We start from the raw sequence: 27710 nt of genomic DNA on the forward strand, positions 1-27710 counted from the left end.
CCCTGCATGGCTGTTCATCGGTAATAAAACTGTCTTGCAAGGGGTCTGATCCTGGAGCCTTTTCCCATAGTCACCGGGGATGTAAACTCACTGTTATATAAGGTCAGAGAGAAGGGACTTCTTACAGAACTTTTACCTGCACTAAAAAGTTCAGGCTAAACGGATGTGTTTGAAAAAAGGAAAAGACAGGCCTTGAACTGGAGAAAATATACATACACTTTTAATGGCTATCATCCCTCTGCTGCCTGTGTTTATTATTTTATTTATTGGACTGAAATCAAAACAGTTTAGATAAATTGCTCCACAAATTTCTTGAATTTGGTCCAATCATTCAGAGGTTTGGTGTTTCCCAAAGCAACTTTTCAGCCTTTTTTGGACTGCCTCTGAGAGAATAAAGTTCATGATAATCAGACTTGCATTACAGAGTTAACGTATATTCAACTTTGTCCAATAGATAAACTGATGGAACTGATGAAAAATGGAGAAGTCAGTCTTCTGCCATCACCAAAATTAAAATGTTAAGCTGGTAGACTACACTCTGCAGTACTTATGAAAGAGTAATTTACAGTACCCTTAAGCCTCTAAGCAGTCACTCTTAACAATTGAGCTAATTCGAACATTTATGGGTAGGAGTAAGCTGTTAAGCAACAACTTTTTAGTTGGAGTAGGGTCCGAGGGACCAATCAGAGAGAATAAGCCAACAGGACCATTAACTCCACGGCTAACTGAGCTAGTTAACAGCAGCTATTGATACAGTTAGCAGATAGAGAACTTTGTAAATCAGCAAAGGTTCAGGCAGAACAGCTGGAGTACAACAGAGGGACAGCCACAAAATATTTTTTCATAAAATATGATCCATATCAGAGTCCTTGTCAGAGCTGCTATAAATTACGTCTTTACAAATAGAGAGGTGGAGAGTGTAGGTGGGCTCTTCGCAGTACATCTCAGGGTCATGTGTCTGGAGCGGATGACCAATAAAAGTGCTGACGACAAAATGCTGTAGTAGTATTTAAAGTAGTCTGAAACCAGAACTTTTTCGTCCCAGGGTTTACCTTTACATATGTTGACCTCATTATTTGAAACTTAAACCATGTTTAACGGTGTTGTTCATGTTGTTCAGTTGTACCCAGAGGAATGTTGTTGAGACTTTATTTGGGCCCTATCATTCCCATGATATAACTTGTTGTTACTGGACTTGGTTGCCTTTTATTAACTGCTTGTCTTCTTGCCCCTCTCTCTTCCCTGTTTTCCAGAGTCTGCAGCTCTCCTCTCAGGGACAGTCTTCTGCAGCCGTTCTCTGGTCACGGGCCTGCCTGGCATCTCTCATCCATATCATTACTCTTTCCATCCACCCATCCTTACCCCTGTCATGAAAGGCCTGTCCAGTAGTCGGAGTCACCATCATGTGGTCTCCTATGAGCCATCATATGATCCACTGGGTCACCATGTTGACCGCAAGCCATATTTGATCAGTCAGAATGACATACCTGTACCCATTCCCATGCCGCATCCAGCTGAGCTGTCCTACTACAATGCTCAGCGTACCTCGTACCCCTCTGACAGCAACAGCATCGTCCCATATGGAACCTTCCCAAGGAGGTGCCACTCCACCTCCTCATCTCACCATCCTGAGGTAAAGGATGAGTGTATGGCCATGGTACCATATGTAGGAGGAGGAGGGGGAGGAGGAGGTGGAGGAGGCTATGGAGGTAAAACGCCCACCCGGGTACCAGCAAACTTTGCGGACCCGTTTGAGCGTCAGCCGTCATTTTCCAGAGATGGCTACCACACACTGCAATACAAACGAGGAGTGTTGGCCCACAGTGGGGGGATGGGGGCCAACAACAACAACAATGACAGCCCAGGGAGAATTCGCCACCTGGTCCACTCAGTCCAGAAACTCTTTACCAAGTCACATTCATTGGAGGGCCCACACCACACACAGTCCTCCAAGGGGGCCAATGGGAGCGTTAATGGTGGTGGTGGTGGTGGTGGAGGAGGTGGTGGTGGTGGTTCAAGGGCCAGCCCAGAAGGTGAAACTCCACCAGTGGGAGTGCGCCACAGGAAGCGCAGCAAGAGCCGTGAGCGTTGTCGATCAGCAGAGCCCAAGCATCGAAGCCACCACCACCACCACCACCAGCTCCACGGCTCAGCATCTGCTCCGGGCTCCGGATATTGGAGCTCAGATGACAACCTGGAACGGGAGCTGTGTCTCTACCACCCTCACCACCACCAACCTCCACCCTCACCCTCACCCTCCATTTCCCCCTCACCCATCGCCATGACAATGGGCCGGTACCCCGGCAATAACCCTGACAAGTTCCCCCAGACTCCCCTTCCCAGTCTCTCCTCCTCGCAGTCCCAGCAGTACTTCATGATGGACCCTTACTCCACACTCAACGAACACACACACACCCACGCACACCATGGCCACACACACCACCATCCTGCACTCAAAGCCTCCCGGAGCAACAACGATGTGAAGTATGCGGCGTCGTCGGCATGTGTGCCAGTTAGTGGTAGCAGCAATAACAGCGGTGGCGGTATCGGTGGAGGAAGTGGCCCCTTGCTGCCACTGGGTCTTGTGGACGGGCCTCTTGTGAAGAAAGGGGCATGGTCGTCGAGCCTAACGGTGAGCAGGGCCCGAGAGGTCTACACCAACAACAGCAGCCACAACCAGCTACGAGCCAGCGCAGGATCCGGTAACCTAAACCTAGATAGAGCTCTAGTCAAATCTAAGGGCAGTCAGCAACAGGAGCGCTCTTGCCATTTCTTACAGGTAAATAATTCCTCCCCCGACTCCCATCCAAAACCAGTCGATTCACCCCTCTCCCCTCTGTTGCCTTCCTTTTCTCCACGACTTACTTTTCTCGCCCAATGTTTCCTCTAAGTCAGTGGTGTCCAGTCCTGTCAGACTTCTGGTTTTCATTCCTACTAAACACTACACTCTGGTTTCTCAATGAATGAGGAGAGTGGAAAGGTCAAGAAGTTAGAGATTTGTTCGAGATCTGTTTAGGATGAGCAGGGAAATGTAGGCCGTACGCACTACAATTAGTATCCACCCGTGACCGAAGGTTGTATTGAAGGCTGCAGTTGATAGGGTGGGGGAAATGGCATTCGTTTGGATTACCGGACACTCTAGGGAAACTGAATACCTCCAAATCTAGAGATAACACCTATCAAGTTATGTTGAGAGCTTAAGGGGGCCCTTATTATAAGTTTGCTGAAAAAGTCAGTATGGAGTAGGGCAGAAAACAATTAAGTCATATTACAAGTGAAATATATTATCTCCATTTGCCAAAACTTAGCAGTATTGTCTTTTGCATGACACTTGAAAAGAAGACTGTCGTAGTTAAAAAACAACAGGTTTGCAGAGGTCGGGGCTGTATGCAGGGCTGCTTAGAGGAAGCCATGCTTTTCTACATCAGCAGTCTCAGTCGATGCAGCTCTATATGACAGCTCTGCCAGGGGTCACTGGATCTACATCCCAGTTTTGTGAGCTCTCGGTCAAAGTCCAGGGTCCTGCATTGCTTAAGTGTTTGGTTGGAATGACAACTGCAGATTTATGCGGCTAGAAAAACTGACTGGATATAACTGTCTAAGGCTGTGGAAACACTAGAGCTGATTAGATTAGATTAATCAGTATTTCTATACATATTCAGGGTCCAATCACTCTCAGTGGTGTGGTCTAGGGTCATAGACTGCCAATGTACCCTTGTATCTCAGAAATTTTTCATGAAAGTGATTTTATAATTTTATGTATATGAATAATATATTTTATTATTTGTTCTAAAGTTATCTTGTGTGGATAGTGTATCATATTTGTGAGCATCAGGGGTGCATCGGACAATTATTTTGATTAAAGATTAATTGTTATGTTTATAAAATGTCAGAACACACAAAAAATTGCCCTTTACAATTTCTTTGTGGCCAAGTGATGTCATCAAATTGTGTCTTTGAATTTACGATCAAGTAATATCAGGAAAGCAACACATTTGGACACATGTTGCACAGGCTGGAAAAAGATGAGTGATGTAAAATATGTGGTATTCACATTTTATGTTGGTCCATTTCCAATTTTGTCTTTTTTCTGGTTGCTATTGCTGGTTCTCTAGAAAATACAGTCCAGACGTCAAAGTTAACTTTGGCATTAACTAACTGACAACTAGCTCAAGTGTCTTGTTTTGTGTTGCAGATTCTATGAGCACTGAAGCCAGTTTATCAGTATTATGATTTAGGTTAAACATTTTTTATTAATTTGATTTACATTTTTCATAAACAATCACTTAACCAGACTTTTTCATTTGGTTGGTCTGGTCCGATGTGCCAATAGAAATTACAACACCTTTGTCTCCCAAAGAATGTCATATATATATATTTTATCCATGTAATAATTTGGATTAAAAATAACTTGTAATAATAAGCCAACATTATGGAGAACTGGACATAATGCAACTAATTAGATGATTGTTTTGGATGAAGAAATATTTTAGTAACACCAGTAGTGGACAAAGTACACAACTCCATTACTAGAGTCAGTATAGATACTCCTGGTCAGTGGTGGAATTCAACCAAAGACATTTACTCGAGTACTGTATTTAAGTACAGTTTTGAGGTACTTGTACTTTAATTGAGTATATACATTTTTTGCTACAATGCACTTGTACCAAATGTTGCACTTTTTACTCCACTACATTTATTTGATTACCTTAGTTACTACTAACTTTTCAGATGCCACATCAAAACCAAAGTAGTGTATTTTTTTTAATAATGTATTTTTTCAGCATCATATTAAAAAGCACTGACTCTTTTAAAAAGAAAATGCTGAATATTTAAGCTAATTATCACAGAGGCAACTTCCCTATGCTATGGCCTCAAAAAAAGGAAGAAAAATTAGACCATTACTTTATATTTAGGTGGTTTTCAATCAAAATGTTTTTTTATGAGGAAAGAAGAGTTTGACTAATAGCTGGAACAATCATTCCATAAGGTTCTTATCCAATGGAAAAGTTGTCCACTTCCATACAAAAGCAGATGATAGTGCGTCTGGTTATTTTAGCAATCCTGACATTTCATACAGTCTTGGGTTTACTTACTTTTGGACTTAATAGTCAATCTGAATATAATCAGCAGTGGTGTAAGACAGTGCGATAATACAACAGGCAAACTCTCCAAACATCCCAGAATTCCCCTCTAACAAGGGTTAAATTACACTCTACAGTAGTCTAATGTTATAGATGAATTGTTAAATGTGTATTCAATGTCAGCTCATATCAATCGTTATAGTGCATCCACAGTCTTAGAGGGAACATTGCTCCCTACCACCAGTCTATTGCTCTGACCTCCCAAGAACCCCACTGCCACCTCCCCCCCTCCTCCCACCACTACTCCCCTCCTGCTGTTCCTCCACTCACCCAACTCACCCCCACAATTCTTCTCCACCCTACCCCCTTGCCACCCACCACCACCTCCTTTACTTCCTCTTGGTTTGGAGAGCCTTCCTCTTCCTTCTCCTCTTCCTCCTCTTTCCTCCTTTTGAGTTGAAGAGAGAAGTAAGTGCAGAGCCAGTAGCAGCCTTACTCTCTGAATGCTAGGTAATGACATGAACTCATGAGGAACAACATCCTTTCCTGTTTGTAGAATTCATTTTTAATTTAGTAGTGCTACCCTTTTTGCCTCGCTACCAGTTATCTCGCCTTTCCTCACTGTTGTTGTCTTGGTGGCTTGTTGTTGTGTCGTACTTTTCTTTGAAGTACTGTGTTAAACTGTGTTGGGGAGGCATCTAACTTCATGAAGGAAGTGGAAGAGTTTGATATCCTTGGCTGGTTCAGAGTAATCAAGTTTAAATCAATAAAACCTTTGAATGTGGTTTAAGTTTTCGATTTTCACTTTCTGGCGAGCCCAAATATGAAATCTGAGAAAAAAGTTCAAGACTGAGTCAACTTGGATGACATGACTTTCATCAAAACTTGTGAAGGACCCAAGCAGTTGTTTTGTATAAAGATCCCCTGTGGGGTTGTTGAACTTCAGTAGTGCAATAGATCTGTTTGTGTGGGTGGGTCCATGTGTTGTTTATCTCATGCACATGCACAAGGGCGCACATGCGTGCGGGTAATGCAATACATATTCCTACCAATAGAGTGCCTCAGAAATGAGTCCTAAAATTCGGATATAAGTTAGCTTTGTTGCACTTCTGTTTCCCTCATCTTTTGGGTTTTGGGTTAAATGCCTGAAATAAGGTCTTCGGTTACCACAGGCTGCAGAGATTTTCACATTTTGTTTTACAAAATAAAATACGTCATTAAAGTGAAACTCTCACCAAAATGCAACCTAGGCTTTCTTTGTGAATGTATATGAGTCAAACCTTCGTATAAAAGCATAATTATGATTAAAGAGGCACTTTTAAGATTTACAGTATTTTCGCTTTCGAGTCAAACTCATTTAAAATGGGAGTGCTTTGGGCAAATTAGTGATAGCATTGAAATCGCTATTTTTAAAGCACTAAGAAGGCTCGACACAACATAAAACTTTGCTCGTAGTATCATCAGACCAGGGTCTCTACACATGAACACGAGCATTGAGAACATTGTTTGTGTACACAGAGTTTACTAAAAAGAACGTTTTTGAACAACTCACCTTAGCAGTAGCTTGTTCAGCTAGCTGCCGTCATGGCAGCCGAGAATTATCGATCTCCAAATGCGACATAACCTGGAGGAGAGTTAAGGTGGACCGCTACTGTCTTTCGGCAACAACTATTTATGCGATATCTCACGTGACTTTTACGGCTTTTGATTTTAGCATTGTTTCTTATATGAGGCTCCTTTTTCAACTTCAAGGTCAATATTGTTTTTGATAAGGACAAAACAATGAATTATCTGTGCATTTATATGGAACTAAGTTTTAGGAGCGCCTTAACTGTCCTCCATGTTACGTCACATTCGGAGATTGACACTTCTCACTGGCAGGACGGAGGCGAGCGGAGGAAACATCTGCTAACGTGAGTTGTCCAAAAACTTTCTTTTTAGCAAACTCTGTGTACACAAACAATGTTCTCAATGCTCATGTTCATGTGTAGAGACCCTGGTGATACTACGAGCAAAGTTTCATGTTGTGTCGAGCCTTCTTAGTCTTTTATAAATAGCAATTTTGATGCTATCGCTAATTTGCCCCAAGCACTCCCATTTAAAATTAGTTTGACCCGAAAATGAAAATGGGGTAAATCTTAAAAGTGTCTCTTTTGTCGTAATTATGCTTTTACACGAAGGTTTGTCTCAAATACATTCACAAAAAAAAGCATTTTTCACTTTAAGTACCCCACTTGTGAATTTGGTGTGCTAAAAAGTGGAACGCCAAGACTCAGACAAGATCTACTCAGTCGTTTGTCTTTACAGTAGCTTAGTGGTGGCATTGAAGTCATGGTTTATAGTCAAATGTTAGCTTATTACTTCTGGTGATTGCTTTTCCACTTCAGAAGCCAAATGGGTGAAATTCATATATGAAGATTATCTATCTATACAGTTACTTTGCAAAAGGTTCCATTCTGTTTTTATTTAATTTTTGCACAGCCCCACCTTTTTTGGGATCAGGGTGCATGAGGAAGGAAATACATTCAATATGTTTGTTAGACCACAATCATACACTTAATCAATTCGTCAAGAAACATTGAATGTAGACATACGTTTTGTTTGTTGAAAAGAAAAACTCCACAGGGGACCTTTAAGCTAAATAGCTGCCTTGTAATTACTTGAATAACTCGCCTAACAGCCAAAAGATAGTAAGTCTAGTTAATGTGTGAAATATATATGGTGTCTATAATCGCACAAATTATGATTATTGCCAATATTTGGATTATGTAATAATATATGGAATGGACATTTAATATCTTATGTGTCACTTAATTTTCAGGTTATGAACAATTACTAGGCTGCTAGACCGTAATGTTAACTAAAATGTTAATATGCTCAACTGAACTTTAAGTTTTTTTAAACTGAATTTAAAAATGAACTATGAACCAAAATGGATTCCACCTGAAATTTTAAAGGGTTTGGATTGAACAAATGGATTCAATATTTGGTTCAGATCTGATAAATTGCTATTAAATCCCAAACATCAATTTGAACGAACTGGAAAAAAACAAAATCAACAGGACTACAGCTATCTGACAGTCCACAAGTCATTATTTAGCCAAATTTATTCACAGACAATCAACAATAAAAACAAAATGTGTTTTGTTATTCACCTTAAATAATTTATATATGTCTTATATACTGAGAAGCCAAGTGACTGAGGTAAGTCTCAATGTGTAATAACATGTAGCTGGAAAAGTTAAATGGCCTCCCCACCAGCTGCTGGTATTGGTTATTTGTGACATGTATTGTGGTGTATTGGATAATGTTGTGTTTGAATGTGAGTGAATGGTTAATAATTAATGTGCACAAGTGAGGTTGCATTGCAAAATTCATAATAATGACATACTTAAAAATTATAAACAATACTGAACATTCAAAAGACCAAAAATTAAACCAGGCCTTTATCTGTAGCATGTTTACAAGAGACACCCCAACAATTTCCTCTAATGTCCTCCTGATCTGCTCGAAATTAATTTAAGTTTTGACGCTGTTTGCTGTCAATGCACATTCAATGCTGTCCACCATAAATAGCTGTCGTATTGGATAATGTAAAGTATAATCAGTAAAAGTTATGCAATACCCATGCTGCAGCAATGTCTTTAGCCAACAGCATGGTGAGAAATCAGATTTCATTCTTCATATGCATTCCCCCATCACAGACAGAAATAAGCAACAAGTTAAAATTTACAGCACATTATACAGTCTTACTGTGTTCATCGCACAAACCAAAGCAGAGAAAGTAGGGGTGAATGACATAAACTTCCAAACTAATTTTATCTCCTTCTCCCACAGAACAGTCTGGGCTGAGGAAAATGCATGATATCAAAGTTGCCACAAGACACAGAAACCCTGTCCTTGGATGGGAATGTAGCATGGTTCATTTGAGGACAAAAACTAGTACTAGTACATTGTAAGATGTAAGTCACAATTGTAAAAATGAAATTTGATGTATTCACTCTAAACTACATTTTTCCAAAACGCCCATTACTTTGCAGTTCACACTTATTTCCGCTTACTTTGCCACCTTATCGGCATTAAGTTCCTGTCAATAAATGTGAACACGCATTGCACAGATATTCCACATAACAAACCTTCCAGCACCTCAATGGACATGGATAAACTGTTAGGGACACAGTGCATGTGCCAACACTGGTGTGCTGCAGCTTGATATTCCTGTCCTCAGAAATAATTGGTGACCAACTTTGATGAAGAACTAACCGTCCACAGCATTTCTAATACAACTGTTAAAGACTTGATTTCACTCTCACCAGAACATACATAAAGAACAACATATCAGTGATGATAATATGGCATCTTCATATTGAAAGCTCGACATCAGGCACACACTGTACTTTGTGGTTAAGCTCCAAGCTGCAATGATGTAAACAGTTTCCCTCTTCTCATCTTGCTGCTGTCAGTTCAGAACACGACAGTTTGATATGAGATGCTATGGTGGAGACAGGCCTCTGTAAAGATGTGGTTCAGTCACAGCAGTCTCTGATTTCCGGTTGTTTTGCCATTTCTTCTTCCTGCGACCAGATATTAGCCAGGAGCAGCCTTAAACCAAGATGGAATAGCATGGCTCTTATCCCACCTCTGTTCTGTCTCCCCACTGGGGCGGTCCGGCTGTTCAGGTCCAATCTTTAAAAAAATGCTATGGGCGGCAGCTGTCTCAAAGCCTTTCATTCCTTTCCAAAGCTGATGAATGGGTCACAGAGATGAGCTATTTAATAACAGTTAAAAGGCAAAAATGTTGGGAAATTTGAAGGAGCGACTATCTGTTGCATCTGAATGTGCCACTGTTGCCATTGTAAACAAAAATAAATACATATTTTTAAGTATATTGTACATACAATACAAATGCTTGCTGCTGTTCTGACTGTATTTCCACTACACGATAAAAAATGCTTTCAACCCCTTTGAGGTTTTTCAAACATGGCTGGCTGATTACCTTTTAGAGAAACCCTTGGCTACTTCTGTTAACCAGATGTATGCTGATATGTGAGAGGCACAGACTGATGGAGTGGATCAACAAAAGTGCTGTATATTTCAGGATCCAGTGGACCTGAGTGGGCAGGAGACAAAGAGATCATTTAGTGGCTCAGACTGTTGTTTCACATCCACTCTGCAATATCTCTCTATTTGCCTTCTATCAGTCTCAACAAGCAGCAGTGTGACTCATTTATGAACTGTGATACAGACATTTATTCAAAAATACTGACAGAAAGTGAAAACACAATTTCTGTTCAGTTTTAGTTTCTTCAGTTATTCTACAAAGAGTCATTGTGTTATAAAAGTGACCATATTCCACCTTTGTAAGGCGTTGATTGGGCAGTTTGACTCCTACCATTTGCCTCATGCAGTGTAGCACACAAATATATATCCTCACACAGCAAAAAAAGCAAACTTTTACGATATATCAATTTGATTAATGGAAGTGCATGCTTTACATACACATTATTTTATGAGAGTGATTGTATTAGTAAAATAAATCAATACCACAAAGTCATAATGCCTCAAGTAAAAAAGTGGTCAGAATAAGTCTAATTTCAGTCAGTTACAAAGCACCCCATATGAGCATTTTCTTGTGTGACCTCTGTCATTAAAGCCAGACTATAACTTTTTAAGGATGAAACATATTTCTTCTTACAAATGAAAGGTTAAGTAATTAAAGACACATATTACTTAATTCAATACACTCAATTCAGTATACAACACACTTGTTGTTAGAGTCTTATTTGGTCCAAATGACCTTCAGATACAAATTTTTGATAGATATTGCTGTATGATTGTTATTACTGAACCAGTTTGTAGACTTTACAGCTCCTCTCAAATTGTGAGATTAGCTGTTCAAAAACTGTTCATCTGTGTTTGATTGTAACATTATGTCATAGTTTTTATTGGTTGCCACAGTGACTGCTGTCCAGGGAAGACGGTCTCTATTTTGGAAGGTTAGGCAACAGTACTACACGGGTAAGAAAAGGGAAAGTTGGTGATCATGGTTTTAAGAAAGCAACACACCACTGTGTGGATTACATAGACACCTGCAGTCATTTGCTGGTGGATTAGAAAGTGGGAAAATCCTCCTTGAGTTCAAATACAAAACAAATCAAGATTTTGTAGTGATTGTCGCCAGAACTGCAGATTAGACAGCTCGTGAATTTGATTTTGTAAACATGAGAACAGCAATACAGTACAAACTCAAAGCTGAGCATGAAGAGAAAAAAAACCAAAAGAAAACACCTTTTCTCAAATAATAAAGTCTTCTTTGATTGTGGCAAATATGAGCTGCATGGAGCACATCAGAGCTGCTGTGTGAGTCATGTTAAGAGAAGCTGTCCCCATTCCCCTGGGCTATATATGTTCAATCTGCAAATTATTATCTTCAGCATCTCAACAGCACGGCTGCTGGCTGGACTGTTACAGTACCTGTTATTTCTAATGCTGCTGCCTCCAGCCATCTAAAGCCAAGTGTTGCCAAGGAAACCATCTACGGGCTCTAATATAGAATACACAGTAAATGCTCAGGACATATACTAACTGAGTCACTGTGCATGTAACATGGACAGACAGATCGAGTATTGATGGTATTGTTGAACCTAAAAATGCATCAAATCTTCCACAAACAGCATCTGCACTAATGACAGCGTAGTCCATAGAAAGCAGTGTTCCTCAGTAGAATGAGTGTTGAGCTGCAGTGGAAGTGAGGCCTGTGCGTGGGTGAGAGGCGCTGCTGATGCAACTGCAGCTGGTCCTTTCCCCGCATTCTCTTTTTATAGCCAAACTGCTCATTTGTGTCTCTTTGACGTCACACACACACACACACACACACACACACATATATATATATATACAGAGAGAGAGAGAGAGGCATCGAGCCCAGCAGATCTGTTCAGCCTCTTTTCCTCTGTGATTCATATGTAATTAGTCAGAGTAGCGGTGCAATTCTCCTGCTGTCTGTCTCAGTTATTGTCTGTCATATTCTCACATCCTGGCCTCGAGTCTGAAGGCAGTAAACTTTCACAGGTTGGACACATGATGCTGGAATCACAGTTGGCTTAAACACAAAAAGATGTGTCTTATTAAAAGTAATGATCTGTTGTCAGTTGTATATATATACCAACTATAGACTATAAGATGGACTTGCATCAAGGTTTAACATACTATTATCTGTAAAGTTTAACTTCAGCAGCCTTGTGTTATTTAGCAGTCTCCAGACAAAAACGCATGTACTGAAGCCAGGGACGCTGAGAGCAGGGGCACACCAGGTCTGTGATCCCGGGCCCTGGGTCATTGGAGGGCACAAAAGGTCCTTAAAATGATCTCTAACCATTGAAATAATCTGATGGAGGGGCTTTTGGGAATCATCCTCTCTTGGCTATCAGTGGCCCTGACTGTCAAAAATAGTGGATAAAAGGGGTGGGTAATGTGGGTGGTACCAGCCGTCGTCATGTTGGCAGTACCTGACTCCATCTAATGGGTTAATCCAGAAACGGGCAAAGAGGTGGAATGGGGATGTAGCTGAGGTGAGCCATATGAAGCCTCCCACGCTAACTAAGGCTAACGAGCTAGCTGTTTTCACACAGAAAGAGAAGCTCATTTGGTCTTGCTTTGTTCCTTTGAGATGGTTATTGGGTCATTTTATTATACTGCAGGTTTATGCACCCCAAACAGTAAGAACAAGTTACTGTACATTAGCTGTAAATTAATGAGCAACAGCAGGCACCGATGGAGCATGTTTCTTTGTCAGCCCTACAATTAACCACACACAAACCATATTATTTGCATTAAAAATCCTCTGAAAGGCTTCTAAACCACAGACACGGCCAAAAAATCAAGTTCAGTGACTGGCATTAGCTGAGGTGTAGCCCAGCAGACAGCTCATGGCTACCTGTCACTGAAGCGGTTACACCTAATTATGCATAACTTTAAGCCGTAATACTGTATAATTTAAAGAGTGGGTTTTATAAAAATTATCACCCATACTACAACTACTACTACTACTCTGAAACTACAGAAACCAAAAGCATGTTTAATTCTGCTGTAAAGCCATTCAAGTTTTTTTTTAACGCTGCAGTGGCAATAAATGATAATACCAGCAGTGCCACCAAGCTAATATGAGTTTAAGACCTCTGACTGAAATTGATGGCCTTACAGTTTCCCTTATATAATGGCAGCACAAAGGGGTTCAGTCAGAAATAACCATAGACCAAAATAATAAAATCAACATTTTTGGAAGAGGAAATTGAAGCCATGCAATGCACATCATTCAGGAGACTTAATGGCAAACAAATACAAACAGTCAACTAGGGACTGTGTTTGCTCTGTACATAAAAGTGAGTATGACTTCTGATTAAAGTGACATGAAGTGTTTATGAAAGTCTTGTGTATGGAGCCAGAACAGTCTCATAATGGATAAATGCACACATAAATGAATAAATGCATGAAAAAGGACTCACAAATGTATTTGGGGATTTGTATATATATATGACTCGATACATAAATACATTTTCAATGCACACACAAATATGCTTCAATCCATATATAAGTAAAAAAACAAAATTCACATATAAAGATAAGATTCGTAAACGTATTTGTGATGCGCACACAAATATTTCTTGTTTTAAATATGTGCAATAAAAATTCACAATTGTACAAATCGTCAGTTATTTGCAATTTTCAGCAAATACATATTTGGAAGTTGTTACATTAATATATGAATTGTCAAACGCGCATTTGTCTCAGTGCTTTTAATTTGTAAACCTCCCTGCATTTGTGTGCGGATTTTTGAGACTCATCTAGCGCGACTCCGATTCACTCCGGGGGTCGTCTGCAGCCAATCAGATGTCTCACTCCTTTACAGCCAATCTCATGAGTGCCTCCCCACGAGGGATTTTTAACTGATGTCATTACAGCGCGCAACGGATCTAGCCTATTGGGGCTGCTATGACAGATAACTACTTCCGCTGGCGGTGTTCTGTGTCCGCTTGCCTTGCAACTGCATGACTGACTGCTGCCGCTAAGCTAACCCTAAACAACTAGTGTTATGTCATAAATGCTAAATTGTTTTTAAAATGAGCTCAGGTACAACATGTGCTGTTGTTGGTTGACACAGCAATTCATGAAAATTGAAGGTTTTTTCAGAAACGTCTTGTGTAGAACATCAACAACTTCAACAAACATTTCCTGCGTCCTACACGCCATGCTGAGGAAGGAGGAACGGAGACTAGCGCGGCTCGCGGCTTTGACACTAAAATAAATATTTGGGTTTATGAATATCTTCCACAGAATAGCTGCTACATGACTACATGACTTCCCTAACCCGGCAATGCAAGAGCAGCCGCCTGTCTCCACGACTCTTCTTTCCTTTAGCATTATCCACGCTGTATGTTTAGCTTGATTGACGCTGTGGCTGGGCTCTACTGCTGCATTCAGAAATATAAACTTGCTGTGTTTCTTCAACAGTACTTTACCTATGTTGTTACTGTGCAGGTAGTTGTATGCTTCGGTGCTTTTGTAACTACGTAATTCTCCGCCGTCAACACCTTCAGAAAATATAAGATAATTAACTATGTCGATGTAGCTAACGTCGTGCCATTGCTTCATGTCATCTGCCCACTCCGTGAGAACTGATGGGTGAGAACTGTCCTCACGACTTTTTAAAACATCCGTACTGTGTATCCACCTCCGATTTTTGTCCATTTTGTCGCTTTCTTTGTGTTAAAAGCCGGTTTTTAGAGCAAGCATGACAGCTACGCTAGTGTAAACACTGAGTTCAACCAAAAGAGCAAAGCCGACTACCGCTATGAACCATGGGTAAACTCCTAGATCCACTGCGCGCTGTACTGACGTCAGTTAAAAATTCCTCATGGGGAGGCACTCATGTGATTGGCTGTAAAGGAGTGAGACATCTGATTGGCTGCAGACGACCCCCTTGTAGAAAAAAAGCATTTGTGAATCGGAGTCGCGCTAGATGAGTCTCAAAAATCTGCACACAAATGCAGGGAGGTTTACAAATTAAAAGCACACATGTGTGTTTGACAATTGGAACAACTTCCAAATATGTTTTTGATGAAAATTGCAAATAACTGACGATTTGTACATTTTGTGAATTTGTATTGCACATATTTAAAACAAGAAATACTTGTGTGCGCATCACAAATATGTTTACAATTTTTTTTTACTTATATATGGATTGAAGCATATTTGTGTGTGCATTGAAAATGCATTTGTGTATCAAGTCATATATATGCATATACAACTCCCCAAATACATTTATGAGTCCTTTTTCGTGCATTTATTCCTTTATGTGTGCATTTATCCATTATGAGACTGTTCTTGCTCCATACTTGTGAGCCCTCTGATGATTATAAATGACCTTTAACAGCAAACAAGACCATCAGCGAGGAGACTGCTATTTTTATACAGTTATTATCAATGCCTGTGCTCAGGTTTTGATATAGAAATATATATGTATATACACATATATCACATATAATATCACATATAGATTCATTACCTCATCGCAATCCATCCTGCTGTCTCTGTGTCATTCACTTCCAAAACAAATGCACGCTGCCAGCACCTGCTAACAACAGAAGTCTTTACAACAGAAGGTGCTGGTGTCATACTGCTTTTGTCAAAAGGGGTCGCTAGAATCAACAGAAAGTGAAAATTCCTCATAGTCAGTTTAAAGCTCAAGCAAAATGTACAGAATGCTTGGACACATACTGCTTGGACCAGCAGGAAAATCACTGATGTTAAGTTGAGACTGCTTAGGGATAAGGACATTTCATCATGCCAAAGTAAGGTTTATACATGGCTGCCTATTTGTGGCTTTCTGCTCAAGTTATACTTAAGATCAAAATGGATCCATAATCTGTTAAATAATACATATTATGATAAATCTATGTATGTATGTATGTATGTATAATAAATAAGGCCCCTGATATTAGCACAGCTAAGAGGAGTGGAGCATCATTACTGTTATTAGATCCACCTGTGCTTCTCCTTCTATGAGTCAACTTGTCCTCTGTGAGGGAGGGCTATGTAACTACAATAAATTATTCATGATGGTCTTTTTGAGTATCAGGAAGATTGTAGGGGGCGGGTGGTAATATTCTTTTCTTATTATAATCATGTTTTTTTACTCATATCTATCTCATGTTTGTGGTGCTTCTAACAGGACATTTCGTTGATACCCATGTCAAACTCAGAGAAAACAGTTAAAAGGGAGTCATCAGTCAATTGCACCAATTTAGCCATCCTAAAACTACACACGCCCCTGCTGGTGCTCTTTATTCATTCCTTGTACTTGTTGTATTCTCTGTCTTGTCTTCTGAGATATGGCCTTTTTTTATGTTTATTTAAAACATTCAACAAATGAAAAACTGTGTGAAGAAACATCAGTGTTGACAATATGTCCATGATGTCTATGTACTGAGTTGCAGAGATGTCTACGGAAGTCAGCATGCTAACCACAGAGCATGCTCACCTCTGCCACTTCATGCCCGTCCCTGCCTGCTGTGTCCTCTTGTCTCAAAAGTCATAGTCATGATCAGAGCGATACGGTATGCCCTGTATACAGACCTACATCTCTCTCTGAGACTGTGTTCAGTCTGAGGTCCAGCTGTGTTAACTTAAAACTGCTAAACCCGGTGGATCTGAGCCCCATTGCCTCTGGTGACTCCCCCTGTGATCCAGTGTCCAAGCTGTGAACTGTAGGCCCACTGGCTCCACAGCTATGAGCTATGAGCTAATTAGCTAACGGTAGTTGGCTAGAACTAAGGATAGCCACAAAAGAGCCGCAGTGTTGCTTACTCTGGTCATATGCTGGCTCTCTTGGTTTTTTTTTTTGAGCTACCTTTAAATTCTGGCCATATTTTACAATAACACCTTTAGTTTTCTTTGTGGTGTTATTACCAGTAAACAGGTCTTGCTCTAGTAACAAACAGACCCTCTGGTAAGATGAGTGCAGATGCATACTGTACACAGACAAACACACACTTCTTCTGTATTGACACAGTTTGTGAACCGAGCTGACTTCTGGGAACAGATGTATGAATTAGCCAGAGAGAAACTTCAGACCCTTGCACATACTGTTCATGCTAATTAGCCGACACAATGCACCACCATAGTGTAGGAGCTGTGTATGGATGCATGTGCTTGAGAGAGTGATGGATTAAGAAAAATGCCAGCCATCAGTTTAGTCCAGTCTGTGCATTTGGATGCTAGGTCTCTCTCTGTATTGTAATTATTGTTGTTCTGCATGTTAGCTCTTTGTTTATAGCTTCCATGTACCATCAGGACAGTTTAGTTAGCCAGTTTGGTGGCTGGGACTCAGACAGCAGCAGAGTGGATCCTCCTGACAGTGTTTCTCTATTCTTCCCACTGGATGGTCAGGTACCTCAGGACGAGTGGAGCGGCTTCTCTCCTTTGGGGAAGGAGGATGACATCCCATGTCGAAGGATGAGGAGCGGCAGCTACGTCAAAGCCATGGCTGAGGACGACAGTGGAGACTCAGACGGGAGTCCAAAACCTTCACCGAAGATTCAGGCACGCCGGGCCAGTTACCTGAAAGCCACACAGCCATCGCTCACTGAGATGACCACTCTACAGTAAGATTTCCTTGTGACTGTCTTTTTTCTAACATTATATATAGCCATGAACTTTTTATTTTTCCTTATCAGTTTGTTCTTACCCTTCATTAAAAAAATTTAATTGTAGACATTGTTAGAATAGCTTTTGGTATGGTGACTTAGGAAACAGAAGCTTTATACATTGTAACCTGCTTTTAATAAATGTAATAGAATCAGTTGATTTCATTATGTGATCCTCCACATTTGGTGTCTTTGTCACTGAATCTGTGTTACAATCATACAAAGCCTGGAGCAGGATGCAGTGTTCGCCTAAACAGTGCACTGATTAGCTAATTAAGAAACAGATGGGGATGGTTGGGATGAACTTAGATCAGTAAGAACCAGAGGTGGAACAGAAAGTTGCTGCTCATTATGATCATGAATCAGCTTTTATTTCTTTTTATTTGCATTACCTCGGCAGTGTATTGCATGGGAGGAGGGTTCACCAGGTTCACCAATGTACATTTCTGCCAACCACAGATAGGTTGAACTTCACGATTCTTCAGCTTGCATTGGTAGGTTTAGGCACAAAAAACACTTGGTGAGGGTAAGATAAACAGTGGTCATCCTGTCCCGTCCCCCAAAAATTGGACAGAATTATTTATGATAAGTAATCGTTGGACATTTGGAACCACACACATAGTAACAGCTACAATAAAGCATATATGCAATCATAATATAGATAAGTACAAACAATCAAAAGAACTAGTATAATAGAATAAAATATAAATAAAATAGATAATCAAATTTCTGAATTGCACAAGTCAGATGGTACCTGACTTGCTCCCCTGGAAACCAGTTGTGTTCGAATTCTCACAGTCAGAACTGAAGGCCAGTTAGCAGGTCAGTGGACAGTAGGCAGAGATTCTGCTCCAGGCATTTCTAAAGGAGAGCACAAGGGCATTAGTATACACACATTATTCACAGCGTTTATGGTGGTGGAACATCACACATACCTAGTAATAACAACATTAAAACTGTCTGCATAATGCTTTGCAGGGATACACACACACACACACACACACACACACACACACACATACAAACACAAACAAACGCGTGTACCCACGCACAAACACACACAGACATATCTGCACACAAACTCACCTGAAGAGTCTTGCTGGGGAGAAGTAGAGGTAAATGTGTCTTCATCCTCAGGATCAGACAGCATTTGTGGAGACATGTGTGGCTGAGGAGGTAGATGGCTCCTCAACCTGGCTAGTGCCAGAGGGTGCTCCAAAATATTAAAAAGTGCCCCTGGATTTGCATTAAAGTACAACATATATGATCAATGCATGAATAGCACAATTAAATAAACATGTTATTAAGCATAATTTATCCAACTTTTAGAATAGGAAACAAATAAATAACACAACCTCCTTGGTTAATGGCTAGTTATGTACGTGACACGCTCCAAATGACTCAGAAAGCTATATCACGAAATATCAGTGCAATATATGTCTTTTAAATTAGCTTACAGAATTGATAATTCACTTTACTGAGCAGCACAGGACCTAACGCAACGTTAAACTAACAGTATGTGAGCTAGTCATCGTTGAGTTACATACACATTATTAGGGTGAAATTAATTAGATATAATGTTTGCTAGTCAGTTGGACTGAAAACGGATGCTGTTGTCATCTACTATTATAGCTAGCAGTATAGCAAGAGACTAACAAACATACGAGTTAGCCTGTGCTAATGAACAAAGAGTAGATGACATGGCTCCATACCTTTATCTTTTGCTCATTACTCCTCTCCTTCTTTTCTCTTTTTCCTGAACTGGGCACCGGATGACTTTGACCTCTTCTTATCCATTTGTTTATTTGACACTCGAAAATCAACACATTACCCATCCCCCAACATTGTCACCCAAAAGTTAAGACTAAACCAATTCACCTCGTTTTGTAATATATTTCACTATTTAACCAAACCCCGAAAAATAGCATATGTGAAACAATGGGCTTTTATTCACAATATTATTATGACTGAAATGTGCTTTATGTGGAAGGAATTTGTGATGTGATTGACTTTATCCTTCTAATCGCCCCCCTTCTTCTACAAACTCTGTGTGAGACTCTCAGAAGCAGCAGACACGCCTTTATAAAACACGACAACATGACATCATTGACGCTGCATGTAAATGAGCAATACAAAAACCAGAGGAAATGAATGCAAACAAATAAAAAAAAAGAATTATATATATATATATATATATATATTTTTTTTTTATTTATTTATTTTTTTTTGCGGGCGCTCATGCCGCCCCTTCACAAATGACGCCCTAAGCGGCTGCCCATACTGCCCATATAAGAAACCGCCCCTGAAGATAAAGATCATCTTTTAGCGTAAAATACCTGTTTTGGTTGCTTTAAACACAGCTGGAAATGATCTAGAGGTCTTGTTAAAAACATACACAGATACACAAATTTCCCACTTACAAATGTTGAAACACAGTCGGGCGCTGCAGTCAGTGTCTTGACAGCCTTTGTGCCATAACTTCTGATCCCAATATAAAAGTCAGGTCATCAACACAGATGATGAGATAAGATATAACTTTAATAAGCCCACAGGAAATGAGTTTTCTACAATCACTGATATGAAAAGTGTTACAGATGAAGCATGAACAAAAGCTTTTATCTATAAACACAGATTGGTACCACCTTGGAGAACGTAAGTTGTAAAAGTGAATCCCAAACAGTTTTTTTATTAAGTATCCATGATTTCTTTCTCCTTTTAATGACACATTTGCTTTAATTGCAAAAATGTCACATTCCTGTATCTGTAAAAGCTCAGCTAGACTGGGTGTTTCTGTTCTCACTCTCAACAAAGGGATAACACTCACAGCAACAGAATGTAATCCCCTCATAACTCCTACATAAGAGATGTTTTCAATTTCTTTCTTTCCATTTGACTAAAACTGCACTTTGACCTGACTTTTTTTATGTACTGTATTATGTGGTTATTTTTATTTGGAAAAGGAACATCTGGCAAAAACAAAAGCCAACAAAGAAATGTGTGGGGAAAAAAATAATACTCAAACTATAACTCTGTAGAACAGATACAGGCGGCTTGAATAACTGGCTGTCATAATACATCATCATTAGTGATAAAAGCTAAATAATGACACACTGTAAACCTTACAGTAAGTAATAGGAAAGGCGTGTCATTTACAAAGCAAGATGAAGACAAATCTGACAGTGACCTGTTGCCCAACTGTCTTAACAATAGTGATATGTGTCCCAGCAACCCACAGTCAAACCGACCTGAAGAGTAAGGCAGTTCTGTTCCGCTCAAGTCAGATGTTCAGACAGCATACAGGCAGTGACGGTTTTAATGGAGCAACCCTGCCATCCCAAGAGGGAGGAGCTAAGCTTGCAGTGTATGTCAGAGAGTGCTGCCACTAGAGACCGAGAGAGCATCTGTTGTGGCCAGTTACCCCCGCCAGTTAGTGGATCAGGCTATAGCAGCTTTGATTTCAGCTCCAGACTGGGTGTACCAGACACTGAATGCTGCCATGTTGTCTTAGATGCACAGGGCCATGGCTTTTCAGGTGCACCTGGAAAACACAGGGACCATTCTTACTGTATCAGCGTAGGCTGATGAAGGAGCAGACAGAGGCAGCTAAGAAGGATATGGCTGCACTTTCTGGTTGTTCCAATCCAGGCTGCAGCAGAAGGATGGAGTGTATTTGGGGAAGCTTCCTGTAGAGCCATCAGCCATATTAGACCAGGAGGCTATGGCATTGCTCCAGTGTGCTAAAAAGACCCACCATTGTGCATAATAGGTTTCTGTTACTTCCGACTGCCACCGGGGTGGACACATATCAGCATCCCTCAGGCTGGAAGCCCTCAGTCAGAGACAGGCAGACTGCCTTCCTCCTGGTACCAGAGGGAGTACAGCCTCTGCATCTGCTTAACCTGTCACAGGGCCTGGGAAGCTTTGGGCGCACACCCCTGGTTGATTTCAGGCGGTTTCTGAGTTTTACTTGTGACAAAGTTTACACATTTCATGTCCTCTCCTTGGGATCTTGATGGCCCCACACACCCTCACAAAAAAGACAGGTGCATTGATGCTGTCCTTGGGCCTCTGCTAGAAGTATTGGGATTCTAAACTGCCAGGATGGTTGGCTGGTATGTACCTGAAGTTTCTGCCACACCTGCAAGGTCACCATATTCAGCTGAAGTCAGACACCATGGTTGCAACATCTTACATCCACAGACAGGGAGGCCTTGGCTCCCCTTGCCTTTGCAAACTGACACATGTACCGGGGGTGGGAACGTCTGTACACCTCATGTCCCTGAAGCTATAAAAGAAAACCATTGCTCCTATCTCAGGAGTAGGCACAGCCTGTGGTCCCCCAACAGCCAGCCCTGCTTTGGTAGCCTGTTTTGGGAGGTCACTTGAATCAGTCAGTTAGCATTGCATTTGGCAGGCTAGCTTGAGTGGCCCATTCACCCATGTAGTCATTAACCATGGAGTCTTGCAGGGCCAGTAAGGTGTTAGGTAGTGTCTCACATCTAAGCATACAGTGGCAGCATCAGGCTGTTATACCAACATAGGGCTTTGCACATCTTGGACATAGTTTGACTGTTGCATGGGTCTAAGCCCGTTGGGGTGTGTGAGGCGAAAGCACCCTTGATGGGTTTGTGTTTATCTCTGATGATCCATGGAGATCTGTGGTGGTCTGTATTGATCTGTGGAAATCTGTAGTGATTTCAAGTAATCTGTAGGGATCTGTGGTGATCCGTCAGATTTACTCGGTATGGCTCTACTAACCACAGTTGCTAATCTGCAGTGATCTGCGATGATCTGAAGTCAGTTATGGTTTTCTTTCTCTTGTGACATGTGGTGATCTGTATTGATCTGTGGTAATCTATCATGATTTGAAGTAATCTGCGATGACCTTTAGTGATCTGCAGTGATCTCTGATCATCTTTACTGCTCTGGGGTGACCTGAAGTGATGGAGATATAAAACAATGCAGTGGTGAGAAAACAGAGGAATGTATCAGAGTATTAGGACTAAATTTGAGATCAATAATTAATTTAAAATAACTCAGTTCTACTCTTATACCTAAGTGACAAGCATTATTACCAGAGCCGTTTCTTTCTATATGCAGACTATGCGGGTGCATAGGGCCCCTGCACCATTAGGGGACCCCCTCAAGTTGCAAGTCCGGCCTCAGTGTCTGAGGAGTGACCCGAGAGAAAAGGTGTGAAAAGTACCTGGCACTTTTATTTGTAGCACCTCCACTGAGGTTCAAGCGAGCCAAGGCGATACGTGTGCCCACTGATTGGTCAGATCTCGTCTCTACTGACTGGTCAGATCTGGTCTCTACTGCGCCACATTGCTATGATGACGAGTAATACAAAACGAGGAGAGGCGAGGCGAGTTGTGCTGAGCCGCCGGTACCAGTCATTCGCAGCATGAAAATAGAAAAAAGGAGAAACTAGATGAATAAAAACGCTCACAGGATAAAGGTAAGGCGTGTTTTCATGATGTGGGTGAAGTGGGAGCTTTGATGCCAAATTTTTAGCTATTTTAGCTTTGCTTTAGGAAAGGGTTAAAATAAAATGTACAGTTGAAACCAGAAGTTTACGTACACTATATAAAAAGACACATATGCTTTTTTTTCTCACTGTCTGACATGAAATCAGACATCACTTTTCCTGTTTTAGGTCCGTTAGGATTACCAAAATTATTTCTTTTTGCAAAATAGCAGAATAATGAGAGAAGGATTTTTTTAGACAATTTTTTATTACTTTCTTCAAAGTCAGAAGTTTACATACAGTAAGATTACTATGCCTTTAAACAATTTTGGAAAGCCCAGATGATGATGTCATGTCTTTTGAAGATTCTGATTTTATTGTTTATTGACAACATTTGAGTTAATTAGAGACACACCTGTGGATTTTAAGGCACACATGAAACACACTGCTTCTTTGTGTAACATCATGGGAAAGTCAAAAGAAATCAGCCAAGATATCAGGAAGAGAATTGTGGACTTGCACAAGTCTGGTTCATCCTTGGGTGCAATTTCCAGATGCCTGAAGGTGCCACGTTCATCTGTTCAAAAAATTATATGCAAGTATAAACACCGCTATACTCAGCTGGAGCTGCGGACCAGGAAGCAGCACGGCCGCATTCAGCACCAGCGGACCAGGATGTTTAAGTTTAAAAATGTTTTACGATTTCAAATAAACATTTTTGAGGAACACTGCATCAGTTTCAGTTATTGACCTATAGAGGATCCCAGTTGTTTACCTTTTATTATCATTTTCTATCAGTTGTTTGGGTGGGTCAACTTAAGATGTTTGATTTTAATTTGAGAGAGGTTCTCACGACTCTAGCCTGTTTTCCTCTTAAAATGTAATAGATTGTTGCATCTTTATGGATCACCTAAAAGGGTTAGGAATCTATCCATCGTAGTTTGACAAAATAGGGCCTCCAAACAGCATCTTGCATAGGGCCCCCAAAAAGACAGAGATGGCCCTGAGTATTACAGTAGCGTTTATACTAACTTATCTGTTGTTAGCCTGAATCTGGGTCAGATGTGTTCACAGCTATTAAAAACATTAGTTAAGAAATGTTTAGTGCACTATTCATTATCATCATTTTATCTTTCTTTTTTTTTTTTTCATTTTTGACACTGCCACAAGGAAACCATACATTAGACTGACACTTTTTGTTTTATAGAAAGATGCTTTTTAGTTGGTGCATGACTTGCTTGATCCGATACCTGGACATATTGACAAAACCATATACTAGAAACACACTGACTGAACCATCATACTACAACTGAAGACAAGGAGTTGCAAACCAATCTCTGAGAAAGGGCTTCACAGTCAGTTGAAACCTTATTGAAATTTCAATGTGGCAAAGTGCAATATTCAAATCACTGAAGCTGCAGATTTTTGATAAAGGTAGAATGCATGACAAAACGGCTTTATAATGAAGTACTGTTGTAGTGCAGAGATGTCCTGGCCTACAGATCTTGTTTGTCTTACAGATGTAAGAAAACACGTTTATGTAGTACATATACCAGCAAATGTCACATCATGATGATATAAATAGTTTTATTTTGTTTGTTTCAGTTAGTTTTGTGATGTAAAAATGATAATTGTCATTATGAGTCATACTGCAATTGTAATATCTGTCAAAATAATTGCCATATGATTTTCTGACCATAGATTAATCACATACCATGTATGATTTTTGCCCTAGCCTGAGTTGGTTGTATGTCATAGATTTACCACAGCAGAGATTCTGGCTGGCTCAGAAGCTGCTGTGGTTGATAGACCATTATCTTCATGTTTAAGGAATTCAGTAGCTGCATTACTGAACCACCATGTGCCTATGGTTGAATATTATGGTTTTCCATGTAACGTGGATGGTAACCACAATGTACACCGTGTGTATAACACTGCATCTCTGTTGTCTCTGTGTCAGGATTTCAACGGAGCATTCCCCCAAACTGCAGATCAGGAGCCACAGTTACCTGCGTGCGGTGAGTGAGGTTTCAATCAATAGAAGCCTGGATACCCTGGACCCCAAAACCCTCCTCGACCCCAAATCGCTGCTGTCCTCACCCCAATACCGCTCACGAAATGAAAGCTACATGAGAGCCATGAGCACCATCAGTCAGGTTGGTTGCCAACACTGCTGCCTTTATCTTTACAGTATGTCACACCTGATCATTTCCCCATGGATACAGATAGACTTGGATCGATATAATAGTATTTGACCTGTGAAAATTAAATATGTGGGGAGTGGTCTTTTTCAGACTGAAAAAATCCTCCCCTTTTTAACTCAATGACATTACTCTTTGGTATGACTTGTGCATCTGGGGGATCTGAGAGATAATACACAGTATGACAAGTTGTATTGCTCTCACGGTCTTGAAAGGACAGGTTCACAATTTTCCAACACAGACCTTATGTAAAATATGTACCATCATTTATAATTAGACACCACTCAATTTCACCATACCATCAGTTTTAAGACATTTCTACTGCATTTCCACGTAATCATTTGCTCTAGAGCTTTTGACCACATCACATGGCTATGTTATAAGGTTTTAACCCTTATGTTGTGTTCCGGTCAAATCTGTCCGATTTAAAAGTTTTATCTATGAAAAATGTATTTAATTTGATCAGACTGACCTAAGAGTCCATGACTTTGTCCACAAAGAGGATTTCAACACACAAAATAAATAGTATTTATTTGCATACAATTTTGTGTATTTTATTCAACTTTTGTACACTCTTGTGTTCCCGGTCAAAAATGACCAGTCATTAGAAATGAATGGGGGAGACTACAATTAGTGTAAAAAACTGATCTCAGGTACATCCTCATTTGTCATATGGACACACACACACACACACACACACACACACACACCACACACACACACATGCACACACACACACACACACACACACACACACACACACACACACACACACACACCTTGGTTCCCAGGCAACCACCACGGGAACCTTAGCCCAGTAGAGCCTCTCTCCCGCGGGAACAACACCTGTTCTCAGAAAGTTGTTGGAACATTGTTTCAATAACATTGAACTTTTCTCGCAGCTTTGGTAGCCTATATAAATGCTTTTTTCAGGCCTTGCTCACAGTTCATTGGGTGGCAGCACCATGGCACGTCGATAGACCATAAGTGAGGCTATTGATTACATATGTGATCACCACACTGGTGAGGAGGAGAGAGGCCAGGAAACTGACAGTGAGGATGGATTAGAGGAGGAAGTGTCAGAAGATGAAGACGACACAGAATATAATCCAGGCCAAGAATTAACTGATGGGAAGTAATCTAGTGATGAAGAGGATGGCCATGCTGAGGCTGCTGTCACATTCAGGTCAAAGAATGGGAACTTATCCTGGTCTTCATCCCCACCTGAGACCCACCTAACCCTCTGACCGGGAACACGACTAGTGTTACTTTATGTGACTGTATAAAAAAATTAAATGGTTTCAAAACAAATGTCCTTGGTAACTTTGACCCTAAGTAGTCTATGATAAATAATATACTATGTTTCATCTGATTATTTTTTATAGTCAAAATAATCCAGAAATGATGCTTTTTAGAACTCGAATTCAAGATGTATACGCTCAGATCAGTGAGGTATACAGGCCATAAATAACAAATAGAAGTTCAAAACTTGTAATGTTCACAAGAACTGAAGTTGATAAAAAGATCTAACACAACAAGTGGTGATAATATATGTATTATACAGTTTTTATGATGAGTTTAAATGGAACGGTCATTTTTGACCGGGAACACAAAATTGTTTAACATGAAACGAACACAACATGAGGGTTAAGGATTAAACTGCTTCAGAAGGCTATGTTTTAGAATCTGAACATATCAGTGAGGCTCTGTTATGTCCAGAAGAGCAGTGGTGAGAAGTTTGAAAGTATGGAGACAAAAACATTTTTGGAATATTTATCTAACTTAATGTTGGTTATGTTGGAAATAATTCATGAATGACAGCATTTTCATGACTACTTGACCATTAACAAAATGTAAGTATTGCTCAGTTATATTTGGAGGTAACATGCACTTAAAATGACAACATATTACTAAAGAATCCCACTGCAGCAGCTGTGAATGGCTCCCTCCTACTGCACATAGGATGAATGTATGTTACACCTTCTCCTGATAGTCTACTGTTTGAGCTTTACTTTAAAGCTACATCACACAAAATGATGCTGTTCCCAAGAAGCCTTCATTTGTCCCACCTTAACCTTACCTCGAACCTCCACTTGTATTACTCATCCAATTTCACACTGAATTGCCTTTAGTAACAATTTTAATTTCATCCTCTGCATGCATCTGCATGTGGCTAATGTCACCCCACCCTGCACAATATGCTTTTGTGTTGTAGTCGAGATCCATTCAGTTACAATTTATCTGCAATTTA

The 27710-nt window shown here is 40.4% G+C and overlaps 1 protein-coding gene across 11 annotated transcripts in view; it reads left to right on the forward strand.

Annotated features, from left to right (window-relative positions):
- Positions 1 to 27710, forward strand: part of LOC115572321 (disks large-associated protein 1-like) — a 122004-nt gene that overhangs the window by 53715 nt on the left and 40579 nt on the right. For 8 of the 11 annotated variants that reach the window (XR_003982074.1, XM_030402255.1, XM_030402257.1 and 5 more), the window contains 3 exons: positions 1254 to 2779; positions 17532 to 17746; positions 25219 to 25414. Coding sequence is in view for 10 of the 11 variants with exons in the window: in XM_030402255.1 (XP_030258115.1) it covers positions 1370 to 2779; positions 17532 to 17746; positions 25219 to 25414 (1821 nt within the window). In the remaining variant the exon portion in view is untranslated. Of the gene's footprint in view, positions 1 to 1253; positions 2780 to 17531; positions 17747 to 25218; positions 25415 to 27710 lie in introns of those variants that run through there. The other 3 variants (XM_030402263.1, XM_030402260.1, XM_030402264.1) reach the window with 3 other exon arrangements.

This window comes from Sparus aurata, chromosome 21 (genome assembly GCF_900880675.1).
Source record: "Sparus aurata chromosome 21, fSpaAur1.1, whole genome shotgun sequence".
NCBI classification, from domain to species: Eukaryota; Metazoa; Chordata; class Actinopteri; order Spariformes; family Sparidae; genus Sparus; species Sparus aurata.